Here is a 15,324-nt window from a genome sequence, read left to right as displayed (position 1 = left end):
CAGAGAAAGCAGATTAGAGAAAAAAAGAATAATGTTAATAGTGGGAGGGAGAATTTTGTGGGTTCATAGTGGAGAAAGATGATCTGCAGCTGCATCTGAAAACTGTTCTTCATGCAAAGGCAGAGGCAGTATTTGGTTACTGCATTGCTGTAGGGACTCTGTGCAAGGATGGTTTGAATTAATGTGATCCTCAGGGAGGACTCAGTCGTCTGTTTTCATCAGCAAGCTTTATTTGCCAGCTCAGAGAACCAGAGCTCATGGCAGCTGCTGTTTTAGACTGTAAGGGCCTTTGGTGAGAATATCTCATTGCACCAAGTGACCACACTAGCCAGTGCATCTGAGTTTACTCACAGATGAGTGTTTGAGAAGTCAGTACCTTTGTTGAATTAAAAGCCAAAAAAAATCCTGTTAAATATATTGAATCACTGAGAACTCATATTGTGCTGATAAGCAAAGACATTCAAGACCTGTTTTTCAGAGCAATGTCAGGTAAAAGTAGAGCTGAGGGCTTGTTCTCCTGTGTGTGCAAGAAGCTCTAGAAGTTGGAGGTCAGTGTTTTCACAGTGATCACACTCACTCACTGTGGAAGGAGATGCTTGCTTAATAGACATGGGGAAGGTTCCATTAGATGCCAATTCCTGGCAGGTCAAGCAGAAGGCTTTACCTCAGCACCTTTCAATAAAGGGCAGAGAAGGGTCTGATGTACTTGCTGTGAGCTTCAAGGCTGTGTCTGGAGGAGTGTGGGAAGGAGGAAGGGCCTTATCAGAACTCACACAGTGATAGGCTGTGATTGGATCACAATTTGCCTCTCAGAACATCAGAGCACAGTGGAAACCAGTAACCTGCTGTCCAGGAGGTCATCTGCCTTCCATCACCATCAGCTGCTCCCCGGAATAATTTTCATCTGTGAGGCTGTGTTGTCCTTGCAGGACAAAACCAGCCAGGATGAAAATAATCCAGGGATATGCATCGATAATGTAACTTTGGCTGCTTAATATTTTTAAATCCTGAAATTGGAGGATATTTGGCTTCTGAAAAGTATTTAATCTTACTTTTAATAGTCTTTGCCAGACATATAGCATATGGCAGACGTGATTATTTATAGCTCACAGTTAACTTCTGCTTGTCACTTGTCAGCTGAAATACTGTAGGGAATATGTACTTAAATGATGTCTCTTGCATTAGAGATAAGACTAAATCTGTTAGTTGTTTGTTTTCAGGTATTTTTTTTTAAGTAAAATGATTAACAGAGATAACACCTCTGTTAGTGTGCCATGCAGCATCAGCAGAGATTTGGCGCTTACATATAAACACTGTGTTCCAGCATGCAAACATACACAGAATTAGGGTTTAAGAGCATAAACTATATTCTAGCTTGCTGTGTGATTAATTTGGAAAACATGAGGGGTTTTGTTGAAAACGCTGAATAGTAACAGAAAACAGATGTCTTTTGACAAAAACAGTCCTGAGTAGCGTGTAAGTATGGTTGCATCAAACTAATGAGGTTTTCCCACATAAAGCAGTTTTGCTTCAGTGGAAACAAGATCAGAAACCAGATTATAATGTTGTAGATCTTTTCTCAGTGTAATCAATAGGAAGTCAATTGCCTGCCCAGCTCAACAGATGTTTATAGGATGTCAACTTTGGACAAGCTCTAGATTTTTTCTCTAATTACCTGTGAAGTTCTTCATGTGCCTATGGAATTTAATTGATGAACATTGTTAAAAATCATGCAATGTTAGAAGGTCACTTTGAGACTGATGAAGATGCTGTCAGATGAGCTGCTGTTGCAGCTATTAGTTATTGGTTTCCAGTAATGCCCACAGTACTCCTGGCACTTGCCAAATTAAAAGACAATTTCATTGCCCCTTGTCCTCACTGAAGGAGAAGCCAAAGATGCACATATTTGTTAATCCCTATTGAAATAACATTTAAGGATTTTTCTCCTAAAGAAGCAATGAAATTCATAGCTTATTATATTTTAATTCTGTTTGGTTTGTTTTGTGAAGATTTGCCTAGTCAATAATTTTACAGCGAAAAGTTGAAATACACTTCCAGAGGAAAAGGCTGGATTTTGCATGAGTACCTTCCAAAGAGATTTTGGAGGTATCTCTTGCCTTCATAAATTTCTGCTTCTCGGCAGTTTGCTTAGGCATATTGTAGAATTAGCTGTCCAAGCTTTCACATCATGTGAAGTTCAAAGGGCCTTGGGTCTGTCATCATTAATGCTGTCTGCCTTTCCCCCTATCCCTGCAGCTTCAGGTGTTTCCCTCTGGGTCACTTTGCTTTAAGGTGAAAGGAAGAGGCTTTGAGTGCAGCTGCAGGGGTGCACATCACCAAATTGGATATGAAATCCTAGGAGGAGGGTTGGTGCTGCTCATGGCATTGGGACGAATCCAGTCCTTGTTGATGGGGCACCTGCTGCTTCCTGCTCAGCTGGGAGAGCTTCTCCTGGAGCACCAAAGTACATGCTCCTCTTGTAGCAGTTGAGTGTCTCACCTGCAGGTGATGCAGTGCTCTGTTAATTTTCAGAGGCTGGCATTTCTTCTGAAGCTTGACAGATTCATGTTCAGCCCTTCAATGGAGCTTCTTATTAAAGTCCACTTTAATAATAAATGGAGCCAAGTCCATCCAGTATATGAAATAATGACCTTAGCAAGATTGTACCTTTATTGCAAAAAATTTGCTTTCTTTTTCTTTTCAAATGTAAATTATTTTCTAATTGCCTCTGGAAATGCTGCAATTCTGTATGGCCTTTCAAGGTGCCACCAGAGTGTCTCTTCAGCTGCCCTGAGGCGATGCAGACTGGCTCCCAGGTGCTCCCCATGCCATGGCCTGTGCCTGCACACGTGGCTCCCAGAGGATGCACTGGATCCCACATGCTGCACACAACCCAGCTGGGCTCAGTGTCCAGCAAACAGCTGTTAATTGAACCCAATTATTAAGATATGAAGAATTTTTAATGTCTAATTTTTAATCCATGAGGGTTTTTTCATCATACATCAGCATTTTCAAGTAAGCCTTTTAACTCTTTAAGCAGCTTAGTCTCTTACGAGAATAAATGTAGAGATCTTTTCCTGGGTTACTTTGGAGATTGCAGACCAGTATAAACACTGGCCTCTAGGCACATGTCTGCTAGAAGTGCACAGAGGTAAGCTTTTAACTTAGGTGCTGGAAGTGGTCTACTGGATGCTCTGGTGGGTATACAGGCAACCTTGATTCCTGATGTAATCACCTTGTTTTGGCTTTGCCCTGCCTGTTATGTTCACTGTATCCTTCTGTTTCTTTCCGAACAGGGCTTTTTTGAAGAAGAGGAAGGGAAAGAATATATCTATAAAGAACCCAAATTAACTGGCTTATCTGAGATCTCTCAAAGGCTGATGAAACTATATGCAGACAAGTTTGGAATAGATAACGTGAAGATCATCCAGGATTCCAACAAGGTATGGACATGTGGTTTTGCCCAAGGGAGAGAACTGAGTGCATGGCTCACATTTTGAGAGCTGTGCTTCGAATGAATGGCATCTGAGTGTATGTGTAAACTACTAGGAACCCTCCAGACAACTGAAACAAGCCTGGCAGGTGCTGTATGGAAATGCCAGTGTTATAGCAGGGCATCACAGTGGGAGAGGAGCAGATGTTTGCTGCAGTGCAGAAGTAGGTGGTTTTCTGTCTCATTTAGCTTTCATCTACTTTTGCCAATGGCTGTAGTCAAAGGTCCCACTCTTCTTGGGGATCTCTTGGTTAAGTATCTTTGTATTCATCCAGGATCTGAGTATTACATTTGGAAGTGTCAGTTTTCATCGTTATTTATTTATAAATAAATAAATAAGTACATCAAAAATGTAACAGATGCCTTGGAAGCTCGTCGCACTAAACATAACATTATTGTTTGTTGCTGTAACACAGGTGAACCCCAAAGACCTGGATCCAAAATATGCCTACATCCAAGTGACCTATGTCACACCTTTCTTTGAGGAGAAGGAGGCTGAGGATCGAAAGACTGACTTTGAAATGCACCACAACATCAACCGCTTTGTGTTCGAGACGCCGTTCACGCTCTCGGGGAAGAAGCACGGGGGAGTGGAGGAGCAGTGCAAGAGGCGCACCATCCTCACCAGTACGTCTGCTTGCCTGCTGCCCGCTCCCATCCCAGCTTTCCCAGCTGAGCCCAGAAGGGCAGGTCCAGTGCCAGGTGTCCATCAGTTGTGCAGGATGATAACTCATCTTTTCACTGCGTCTGTTGGCAATGTGCTTCCTTACAGACCTGCTGACCATCTTAGGGATAGTTACTTTCATTTAGATGCTTTATTTTTCCTTATAATTGACATCTTAACTATTCTTGCAGTGATGTAACTTGGGAGTGGTTCTGCTGGAAGCAGCTTAGCACTCAGAACCATTTTCTTTTAATAATAAACAAGTCAAAGAAAGAGCCAAGTAGGGTGTCTGTTCTGCTAAGAATAAAACTTGCAGATAGGAATTTTTGTTCAAAATGGGAATAAGATATACTATATAGAATTTTTTTTAAGCTAGAGGTAAGATTTCAATCAGTGTTTTAAGGCAGGAATGTCAGGAGCACTGGATATGTCTTCTTAATGAGTCATATTAAACTGAAGTATTTTAGCTCCTTATCATGATTGAAATCTCTCTTTTAAAATCTCTCTTTTAAAAAGCCTCCTTTGTGACACTACTACAACATGTCTGAATTTTGATGTATGAGGAACTGTCTGAGTTGGAGGCGTTGTTCTCATGGGCAGCCGTGGGCAGAGGCTGATGTTCACAGCAAAGGCTCCCAAGTGACAGAAAATCCAGTTTTCCACCAACTTCAGTGCATCTGCTTCCCCCAAAGGACAAAGTGAAAACAACTGCCTACAGTGAAAGCATAGTCACCTAAAAGTTTTCTTCTGGCAAATCAGGAAGGAGGCACTGATGTCTGAGAGTGTCTTGTTACATGACATAGCTTTGCTTGTAAGAAGACAGGAGGAATGGCTTGTGTGTGGTTTTTTTAAGTGCTTGAGCAGCAGTAGGTGTTTTGAGATCTGTATTGAAGCAGGTCGTTTCACTGACTTGAAAGTGCAGCCATTATGGCCTGTCTGGCAAACATAGAGAGGGCTGTTCTTCTGGCAGAGTATTTTCCCTGGGTTATTACATGCTGTCATCAGCTTCCACTGCTCTCAGCCTTGCTCCATCTTTGGTATTAGGTGGGAGTTTGATGACCTCCTCTTCTGCCTTGCTTTTCCCTTTGACAGGGACCTCACCTCAGTGCTTTTCACTAAAGGAAACATTCTTTTCTTCTCTTTTTTTTTTCTTGTTTTTTTCCACTCCTGTTTGATAAAGTCATGTATTTTCATTTGTTTCCTGTGTAAACTTAGGTGCTTTTAGTTTGAGAAAAAAGCAAGGCTTATGCTATGACTGGAGAAGTGGTGAAGTCAATTGTGCTTGGGTGGCTGGAGTGGCACCTGCACTGTGCCTCTGCTCCAGAGGCTGCTGGGCAGAGGGCAAGCACAGTCTGGCTGCAGTCCTTGGTTCATTGGCTCTCTGCCATGCCTGGCTCGTGCTTCCAGCTCTGGAAGTCCTGGGTTTCCTGCTCTCCAGTGAGACAGACACCCTGTAAACTGGAGCTTATTTAGGTCTGAGCTGACTGGAAGCAGATGCTTAGCAGAGAAGGACATGCATGGAGTTTGGGAGACCTTCCAAAGTATGTAGGGCAATCAGAAAAGAGTGTTAGCTTAGATCAGACTTAATGGACTGTAACAGTACCTTTGCCAAACTCCCTGAGATCCATGAAAGGCCTTGACTGGGAAGTAAAGAGTTTTAAAGGTGAATAATTCCTCTGTCAGCTCCCAGAGCAGTATTTAGGTTGAGTATTAAAAGAACCTGTTCACTGCTTTAAGGATGATGTTTTAATAGTAGGTTCATCTGCAGGTGGGTGTCCCGGTTTAACCTCAGCTGACAGCTAAGCCCCACACAGCCACTCACTCAGAAAATCAGAAGTGTAAAAGTGAAAAACTCATGGGTTGAGATACAGACAGTTTAATAGGTAAAGCAAAAGCTGCACAGACAAGCAAAGCAAAACCAGGGGTTTATTCACTGTTTCCCATGGGAAGGCAGGTCCAGCCATCTCCAGGAAAGCAGGGCTCCATCACATGTAACAGTGTCTTGGGAAGACAAACACCATCACTCTGAATGTCCCTCCCCTTTCCTACTCTTTCCTCCAGCTGTATATGCTGAGCATGACACCATATGGTCTGGAAAATCCCTTGGGTTAGTTGGGGTCAGCTGTCCTGGCTGTGTCCCCTCCTAACTCCTTGTGCACCCCCAGCCTCCTCTCTGATGTGTGGGGTGAGGGGCAGAAAAGGCCTTGATGCTGCGTAAGCCCTGCCCAGCAATAACCAAAACATCCCTGTGCTATCAGCACTGTTTCCAGCACAAATCCAAAGCACAGCCCTCTACCAGCTACTGTGAAGAAAATTAACTCTATCCCAGCCAACACCAGCACAGTGAATGATTCCCAGTTCAGCTAAGCTAGAGGCTCCTGCCTCTAACAGGACATATATTTGATGTGATGGTTTTAGCTGTGGACTTAGCTGAAGTTCAGTGTGGACTTATAATTTGGTGCTTTAACTCAGAAGAAGAAATTTGTGGATTCTAAAATCTGAGCACTGAGAGATTTTTGCCACCTGCATGTGACAGAGCTTGGTATCAAACTGATGAGTTCAAAAGGAAATGCTCTTCCAGTGCCAGGTACATCAGAATTCAGTTTGGACCCATTGTGTCACTTCTACTCATTCAGTGATTAAAACTTAATTTTTATGGATTGATAAAGAGATTGACAAAGTCAAAAGTTAATACTTTGACTTAATTGTTTTGCTTTCCGAGATAGTCTCTTGTTGGGTGAGTTCTCTGATCCATTTCTCTCTCTCGAGTAGCCAGTCACTTGTTTCCCTACGTGAAGAAGCGGATCCAGGTCATAAGCCAAACCAGCACAGAACTGAACCCCATCGAAGTGGCCATTGATGAGATGTCCAAAAAGGTTTCAGAGCTCAATCAGCTTTGCACAATGGAAGAAGTGGACATGATCCGACTGCAGCTCAAGCTCCAAGGAAGTGTCAGTGTCAAGGTAATGACAATTTCCTGCCTTTTTTGTCTTTTTTTTTAAATGCATATACCTAAATTTTTATTCTGATTTTCATAATTCTGGGCATTTTTTGTCTTTGGCATATCTTATATTCCAGTGCTGTTAGACCCCACTGTAAACACACTAAGGAATGGAAAGTTTTCCACTGGCATTGGTGACTACTGGTTTTATATGCTAATATAATTATTTCATTTAAGTCTACTCTAAGTAAAAATGAAGACCTTTCCAACAAGACCATAGCATATCACTTGAGAATATGGCCCATCACAAGCAAGCAGATTATTTAAAGGGAGTTTTGCTAGGACTGGCTTTGTCATTTCCTATTTAGGAAAGTTGGGATTGTGAAAGGCATGTGTATTCCTGGTGCTCTCATGGAAATGTCTTCAAACAAACATGTAGCTGTCTGGGTGGTCAGCTAGCTGGGGACTTCAAAAGGCCAGCACAGATCTGCAGCTTGTACAAGGTTGAGCAGCTCCTGTTTCCTCAGTAAAACTCCTCAGCTTCCATCCTGGTGACAAAAGGAGTGAGGTGATATTCTCACAGGCTAGGTTGCCTGAGGCCAGTCTCCAGGCCTTGGAACACAAGAAAAACAACAGTGAATGGCTTGTTCTCTGAACCTAAACTGTGTATTTTTCACCTAGGTAAACGCTGGACCAATGGCCTATGCTCGTGCTTTTCTTGAAGAAACAAATGCTAAGAGATATCCTGATAATCAAGTAAAGCTGCTGAAGGAAATCTTCAGGTAAACATTAATTTTAGGTTTTTCACCCCTGCATAGCACATAGGACACTCTGCGTGGCACAGGTAGGTGAGACACGAAATCAGGCTGATTTCAACCAGTCTAATTTACATCTGCATTTACCCTATCTTACAAGTAATTCCTAACAAACATTTACTGGAGTTTTGGGCTGCCCTAGTAGAATACATTCCTTTTCATCTGAGAATGAATTCTGAAATTCTATTTCTAGCAAGGTGCAATTTGCAAGGGGGAGAAGAGATGCAGCATTGTGTGTGTATATATAGATAGATAGTTTTTTTCATTACCACAAAACTTGTATCATTGTTTTTTTGTGGTTTTGTGCTTGCAGGCAGTTTGCTGAAGCCTGTGGACATGCCCTCGATGTCAACGAACGCCTTATTAAGGAGGACCAATTTGAGTATCAGGGAGAGATGAAGTCTCATTACAAGGATATGCTCAGTGAGCTCTCTGTAGTTATGAATGAACAGGTCAGAACATCTATTTTGGTGCTGGTTAGGCTCAATGAGGGTGGCTAATTGTGTCTTCTAGTAACAAATGAAGCTGTAGAGCAAAATACTAGAAGTAAAACCTTTCAAGGCAATAGTCACTGAGAAAACAGTTTACGTTTTTGTTTTGGTTTTTGTTTCTTCCCCTCTTTTTTTTTTTTTTTTTTTTTTGTTTAAATAGAGGTATGTTCTATATGCTGAATCTGATCAACAAAGATCTGTCTTCTGCCTGCCTTGCTACATATTGAAAAGCTGAATGTTTGTGGGGCTAAATGCTGACTGGGGTTTAGAAGGATAGAAAGATAGTCAGTCTAAACTAGTGCTTTATGCTGTGCTTGCTTTGTCCTATAGCTGTGAAGTATTTAATTAAAACAGTAAATTGCTATTAAGATGTAGCTTGTAACCACAGGAGGTATTTTTATCGCTTCTATTTATATTCATCTTTCAGAGAAAGTTATTTTTCAAAATTTTTTTCATTTGAATACACTGTCAGAATAGATGTCATATATTTTAGCAGCTTCAGAAGGATGAGCATGCATGGGTACATTATATGAACTGCATCCCAAAATTCTGAATTGGACTCCAGTGCATACTTGCAGCTATTCTACTGCTGTGTCCAGGCAGAATATTTTTTTAAAGTTTTCTGTTTCAATAAATATTGAGTGATTCTGCATACTGAAGTACTAATTAAACCATGTTTAATTATATCTCTGCATGCTTTTGCGTAGGCTACCTTAGATTGCATCTGATAAACAGTTCCTCTCTAGCAGTTGTGCTGCATTTCCAGGTGCCTGTAGCATCCAAAAGCACTGTTGGTGTAGTTACTTGGCTTAACCACTGGTGTCAGTGGTGGCATCTCACGGAAGTGCCTAATTGGCACTCCATTACCCCATGCTGGATTATTCATCTTCACATATGAGGAGAATAAGGATTGATCTGAATTTTTTGCCCATTGTTGTACTTACTGTGGAATTGTATGAGTTTTTCACTGGATGTAAAGCTCCTAATTGCTTGGAGGCCTGGTGCCTGTCAGGTGGGGGTCGAACTGCAGTTTTGGGAGTTGTGCTCCTCTCCTGTTTAAGTGTATAAAGATTTGTGAACCTCAAGCATTCCAGTGATTTTATCATAACTACTATTTATCACTGTTATATTAAGTATGTAAGTGTTAAGGGTATTATTTGTTAATCAATATTCATGCATCTCCCAAGGAGTTTATTTTGGCCATCTAGTCAGTGTGCATAGGCAGCACCATATGTCTTGTGTGAACCACTGTTCCCCACAAGAATGGGGAATGGATGGTCAGCTCAAACGAGGCATGAGCAGCCCATGAGCTTCAGCATTCATAAAATATTTGGAGAGTTCTGTTAAATGCTCATACCTCTATTTGTATCAGTGAGCTCTGTGAGTTTTCTTCATGTAAATGAAAACACTAAATAGTACAAAAATACTCGTACAAAGCAATGCTAATCTGTAAAGAGTTCATCCAACAAAAGTCAAAATTGTCATCTGTTTTACCAAAATCATCTGAATTTTGAAGTCCACCCTGAAAACAGTCTCCCACTTGCAGTCCTTTGGGGAAGCCTAAAAAGTGACAGCCCCATTTTCCAGGCAGTGTGAGGTTTTGAGAAAACTCTACTCCTCTTGCAGTGAACTCATGAACTCCCTGCTTCTGAGCAGAGTATTGCCTCAGAGAAATCACATGCCATAAACTGTGGCTGAAATATTTATCTCACAGTTGGAAAGCTTGAGGCTCTCTTGCATCTGTGCTCTGTGCTTTACACCAGTACAATTTGCCGTCTTTCCCATTGTCGTATTCAAGAGAGTTTTGTTTCTCACCTACTGACAGTGACTTTTTCATCACCATATGTTTTTCTCTTTTTTGTTTTGTTTTGTTTTTCTTTTCTGACAGCTCTGTCATGGTCCTTGCTTATACAGCTTCTCTTCTTCCCTGTCTAACATTTCCCTCAATACTATAGCCAAAAGTGGTATGTTCATTTTTCTTACATCTATTTTTTCTTTTAATGTCACATACTTCCCTCATTTGCTGGTTTTTCTGCTGGGTGTTTGTTTAATTTCATCTCTAATGACTCCCTTCTCAGGGGGTTAAAAAAAAAAGATCCAAGGTATATGTGTGATGTGTTGTCCACGAGCAGTCTCAAGAGGCCTGTTCTTTAGGATCCCAGTTGCGAACTTTGGGGAGGCCAGTGAGGCAGCTCGACAAGAGGCCCCTAATGCAAAAGCAAGCGCCAGTAGTAGCAAAAGGGAGTGCCCAAGTCCCAGTGCTCTTCCTGCAGCCCATTGTGTGAGAGCAGCTCCTTCCCAGAGCTGCCCCAGCTGCTGGCTCAGGCACTGAAGCTGACTGTGGTCATGTCTGCCGAGTGACAGCTGAGGTGTGGCTGACCTGCAGCCCTGGCCAAGGACAGCTCGGGGTTGATGGTGTAGGGTTACACCTGGAGCTTTGACAAGGGGAGAGGTTTCTCATCCATTGCTGGTGCTGTGTGGTCAGTGGGGGTGGCCCTGTCTCTGCTGTGGATGCTTCAACAAAGCGCCTATGGAGGAAAACAGGTTTTCAGTCTGCTTTTATAGAAGTAGGAAAAAAGAGCTATTACCAAGGCTAGAAGAGCTTCTTCAGAAAAAGATCTTCCTTCTTGCCAAAGCCTATCCATAGGACAGAGAAGAGCAAGCTTTTGCCTCTGCTGCTCCCCTGCAGCTCTGCCCACAGGCTCAGCCTGGCACTTGGTCACAGCCCTGCTACTGGGTGTGTGCAGCTCTGTGGGGCTGCTGCATCTCTGAATGACTGCATGGGCAGAGCTGGGCCTGTCTGTGCCACAGTCAGGAGGTGCTAATGCAGGTGTCTTGAAGTTTGTAAAGTGTAGGGGACTTTTCAGCTGTGAGAGTGGTGCAGTTCAGGGAACCCTATGGAGCTTGGCAGAAGCCAGCCCAGCCCCCCTGACTCAGAAGATGTCACCCCTGTCCCTGCAGCCTCCATTTGCCAGGGAAAGGTCCTTTTCCTCTGTCAGATCCTTGGCATCATTACAGTAAATCTAACAATTTAAAAATGGGAAATCCCTGGTTAAACAATGGACACATCAGACACCAAGCTATTCAGATCTGTCTCACTGTTGCTTATTTTTTCTCTTTTTTTTCTGAAAAGATTGCGTACAAGGAGGACTCAGCAAAACATCCAGGGATGGAGCGCACATATTCACGAGTCATCCATAGAGCTAGCTCCTCTGTGCCAGCAGCCACCACTCCAGCAAATCCTGATGCTTGACTGCAGTGTGGGGACCATACGGCCTCAGGAAGATCTGGTGTCTGGGGTGGGGTTTGTCCTTTGTTGTTTGGGGTATTCTGTCTTTTAGATTAATAGTACTGAAAATTAAGTTGAACATGGACAATACCAGGAAAAGGCTTTGAGGGTTAAGATTTTAATTTATTGGAAGTCTTCACAGTGTTATTTTTAAAAATGCAAGCTTGAGAATTTTTTTTTTTGCCTGCCCCAATATTTGCACATTCCCTCTCTTTTTTTTTTTCCTTTTTTCTTTTTTGTTGTCAATTTTTGGTTTTGAGCAGCCTTTATTAAGCCAGGCTGATTATGAAATTCCCATTGAACAGATAGGTACACAGCAAACCCTAAATTTGCTATAAATTATAATATATCTAATACTAAGTCCTAGTATACACATATTTTAAAGGTCAGAGTGGATGTTTTATAACATTTAAGCATATTGCAATTGTAAATAGAAGATGTGTAAAATATGTCATTTTTACGAAATTTAAAAAATATCTTTTTAGTTAATTATGACAGTACTAAGAATATGGATAACATTTCAGTTACCATTATATTAAAATATTTGTGTATGTGTATAAAAGCGTCCATAAAATTTTCTCTTTGAAGGTCTGTGCATTGGTTCATTCCTAGGACAGCACTCTCTGGAGTGGTGGTGATCAGGATGCCTCCTGCATCCCAACTGTCTGTCATGTTTTGGATGCTGATAAAGACACTGGTGACCATCTGCAGAATGTGGCTTTGGATTCTCTTCATGGCCCCAGACTGAAGTCACCCTGTGAGAAACAGGCTTGGTGTAGTTCTGCTGCTTGAGGCCAAGAAAACTCTGATTTTCCTTTGAAGTTCATAGTCCCAGATTTTGCCGAGGGCACGCTGGGAAACTTTGTGCCTTTAGTGAGATGTTTGTTTCAGTTTCTGCATCATGTGGGGATAAGGTGGGAGTGATTCTGCCAGTTCTTAGGAGTTCCCTGAATGTTCATTCATGTTCATTCATAGAAAATCCCTGCTTTCAGCAGTCCCTGCTTTTAGTGCCTGTGTGTTACAATTATTCTTTCCTATGCACACAGTCCCCACAATTCTGCTAAGCTGGTTTTTTCTGTTTAGCTCATTTTCCCTGGAGAAGCTCTGGTGATTCCTCTGAGGCCTCCACAGGTTTGTTCAGGGCAGAGGGCAGCGCTATGTCTTTCCACCTGGGGGTACCAGGAGGAATTTTCCAGTCTTTTGCCCCATTCTGCCCTCCTGTCTCTTCTCGTAACACGCCAAGTGCACAACTGGTGCATCTCAGCTGGAGTTGTAGCCTGGCCCTGCAGGCCAGAGCCAAGAGCAGCCTCTGAATTCACCCCATGTCCGTATGCAAGATAGAGGTGCCATCACCCAGCCTTTACCTGCTTGCAGATGCTGCCAGCACCTGCTGCTGTCTCACTCAGCAGATCAGGAGTTTTCCAGAATTCTTTGCTAAGGTTTGAAATCTCCCCCAGTGTCCTTGCCTGGTGGGGGAAGGAGGGGAGTGGTTGGGACAGGCACACCATGGTTTGGGATGGCCCTGCTCCTCCAGTGTCAGTGCAGGGACAGCGTGACCCTCACCTGGGGCTTGGGAAGACCCCAAGTTCTCACCTGGGCACTGCACAGCAGCATCAGCCACACAGCTGGACAGGAGCTGAGCCCTCCTCAGCCTCACCTCGACAGGCCCAGCTCTGCTCTTCAGACATTGCTCTGCAAAACCAGTAGTCTACTGAAAGGAATGATGTCTGGCCCAAATTTTAACTTGCTTTATGCTGTATATATAGTGGTAGTTGAAGTTTTACCTGCTGTTTATATATGTATATATATGAGAGGAACCCATATATATTATATATATATATATATATATATCATCAGTGATGGCAGCAGGACTGCGCCATACAGAGAGGTAAGTGAGCACTGAGTCCTCTTGTCCCTTGGTTTGTTGGTCTCACTGGACTCATTTTGTGTTTATGATGATTTGTGTTTATGGATGGGTACTTCAGAAGCCATCAAGGTGATCTGGAGACAGACTGTTTCTAATTAATGTTCACAAGAAATGAGCAACTGCATCTGTTGTTGGCCATCTTTGGGAATAACTAGATGGCAAAAGCATGGCTTGCACTGAGGGAATGTTGCAGGTTGGTGCCAGGCTGGCCTGAAGCCAAGCTGTGGTCTGTAAAGCAGAGGTAAGGAAATCCCTGGATTGTTTTCTCAATAAGTTGCACACATAATGAGTTTCATGACTAAGTCCAAGGGCTGTGGGATTTGGTTTATTTTAAGCAACCAGTTCTGCAGCCTCCTCTGGGGCTTGAGAACCAGCTCATTTTCTGGAGTTGCCTTGTTGCTGGTGTTAGAGATGCTCAGGCTTGAGTGTAGCTGGGTCCTTGCTCCAGATGGCTCTTCCCTTCCTGCTGTGTTCACACACTTTAAACTTCGTCAGGTGAAGGCAATTAGCACAAACATTAGCTTTGAACCAAGGCTGCAGCACGGAGAGAAAACAAAAGCATTAGACCATGGATGGTCCCAGCGTTTGAGGGGAGAGGATAAAAGGAATGCAGGACTCATTGTGAGGCTGTAGGATGATTACAAGCACAGGGTTCGGCCCTTTACCATGATTAAAATTCAGCAACCCAAACTTCGTAAATCAGACGTGTAGCACTGGATCTCATACCCACCCTGTCCACGATGCTGTAGGAAAAGGCTCTTCATACAACTGCTGCTTTTTAAACTCATAGGATTATATGAGGTCTGCACTATTTTTTCTTTTCTACCACAAGCTCCACTTTGAGACTCCTTTTGTCTAGGGCAGCCACAAGATCATGATGCCTGTTCTTGGAGCTGAGGTTTTCTCCAGTAAATTATTTCACAGTCTATTCTTACACCTTTTCCTCCAGCTGGAGGAGGTTCATCCCCCTGGTGCTGTAGGCGAAGCTGATGAAAGATTCCTTTTCATCCAAGGAAGAAGATCTGCCTGTACCAGACTCAAATTGAGCTTCTTTAAAAACTTTACAGAGTGCAAAAGAAATTATTCATGTTTGTTACTTAGTGGAAGCTATCTCAACACCCCAAAAGGAGTTAAGTGTTATACATATTTTATGTTTAATCACATCTTTAGTGACACCCAACCACAACCAAGGGCTTAAATTTCAATTAGAGGGAGATGTATTAAATGTTTAATAGGAATCATTCCTTACAGGGTAATTATATCTTAACATTAACTGGAGAAATGTTATATTGGCAACATAATATTGATCTGAAGAGAAATATTATTTTTTTATTTTATTTTTGGATAATATCCAAATGAGAAATGGAAGGGGATGATCTATACTATGCATAGTCCAGACATACCGCCCCTGTGCTGGCCATCCATGGGCCTGGATCTGGGAAGAAGTGAAATTGCATCCATACATAGCTTTAAATGTGGATTTTTTGATCTCAGCATGAAAACTGTTGTCCCACATGTGCTGAGAAGCTCCAGGCTGCAGGTACCTTTTACATCAGTTTGAAAGTTTTTTAAACTGGTAACTGACTACTCAATATTTCAGCTCCCAAGTAACATGGGAGGATGAATCTTCAAGACAGATGATCTATCAAGGGTATCTGCTATGAACTTCAATGTGTTTACCAATTTTTAACAAGTTTGGTATGC

The 15,324-nt window shown here is 42.5% G+C and overlaps 1 protein-coding gene across 1 annotated transcript in view; it reads left to right on the top strand.

Annotated features, from left to right (window-relative positions):
- The window catches only part of DOCK10 (dedicator of cytokinesis 10), a gene marked incomplete at its 5' end in the record, with an annotated part of 144,254 nt that extends 132,541 nt beyond the window's left edge, over nucleotides 1-11,713 (top strand). The window contains 6 exons of the mRNA XM_082287920.1: nucleotides 3,297-3,443; nucleotides 3,910-4,120; nucleotides 6,930-7,120; nucleotides 7,780-7,880; nucleotides 8,227-8,365; nucleotides 11,538-11,713. Of these exons, the coding sequence (XP_082144046.1) occupies nucleotides 3,297-3,443; nucleotides 3,910-4,120; nucleotides 6,930-7,120; nucleotides 7,780-7,880; nucleotides 8,227-8,365; nucleotides 11,538-11,657 (909 nt within the window). The 3' untranslated portion in view covers nucleotides 11,658-11,713. The remainder of the gene's footprint in view (nucleotides 1-3,296; nucleotides 3,444-3,909; nucleotides 4,121-6,929; nucleotides 7,121-7,779; nucleotides 7,881-8,226; nucleotides 8,366-11,537) is intronic.
- Between the last annotated feature and the right edge of the window lie 3,611 nt (nucleotides 11,714-15,324).

This window comes from Coloeus monedula (assembly GCF_965178545.1).
Source record: "Coloeus monedula genome assembly, chromosome: 10".
NCBI classification, from domain to species: Eukaryota; Metazoa; Chordata; class Aves; order Passeriformes; family Corvidae; genus Coloeus; species Coloeus monedula.
This window is presented reverse-complemented; position numbering and strand designations above follow the sequence as displayed.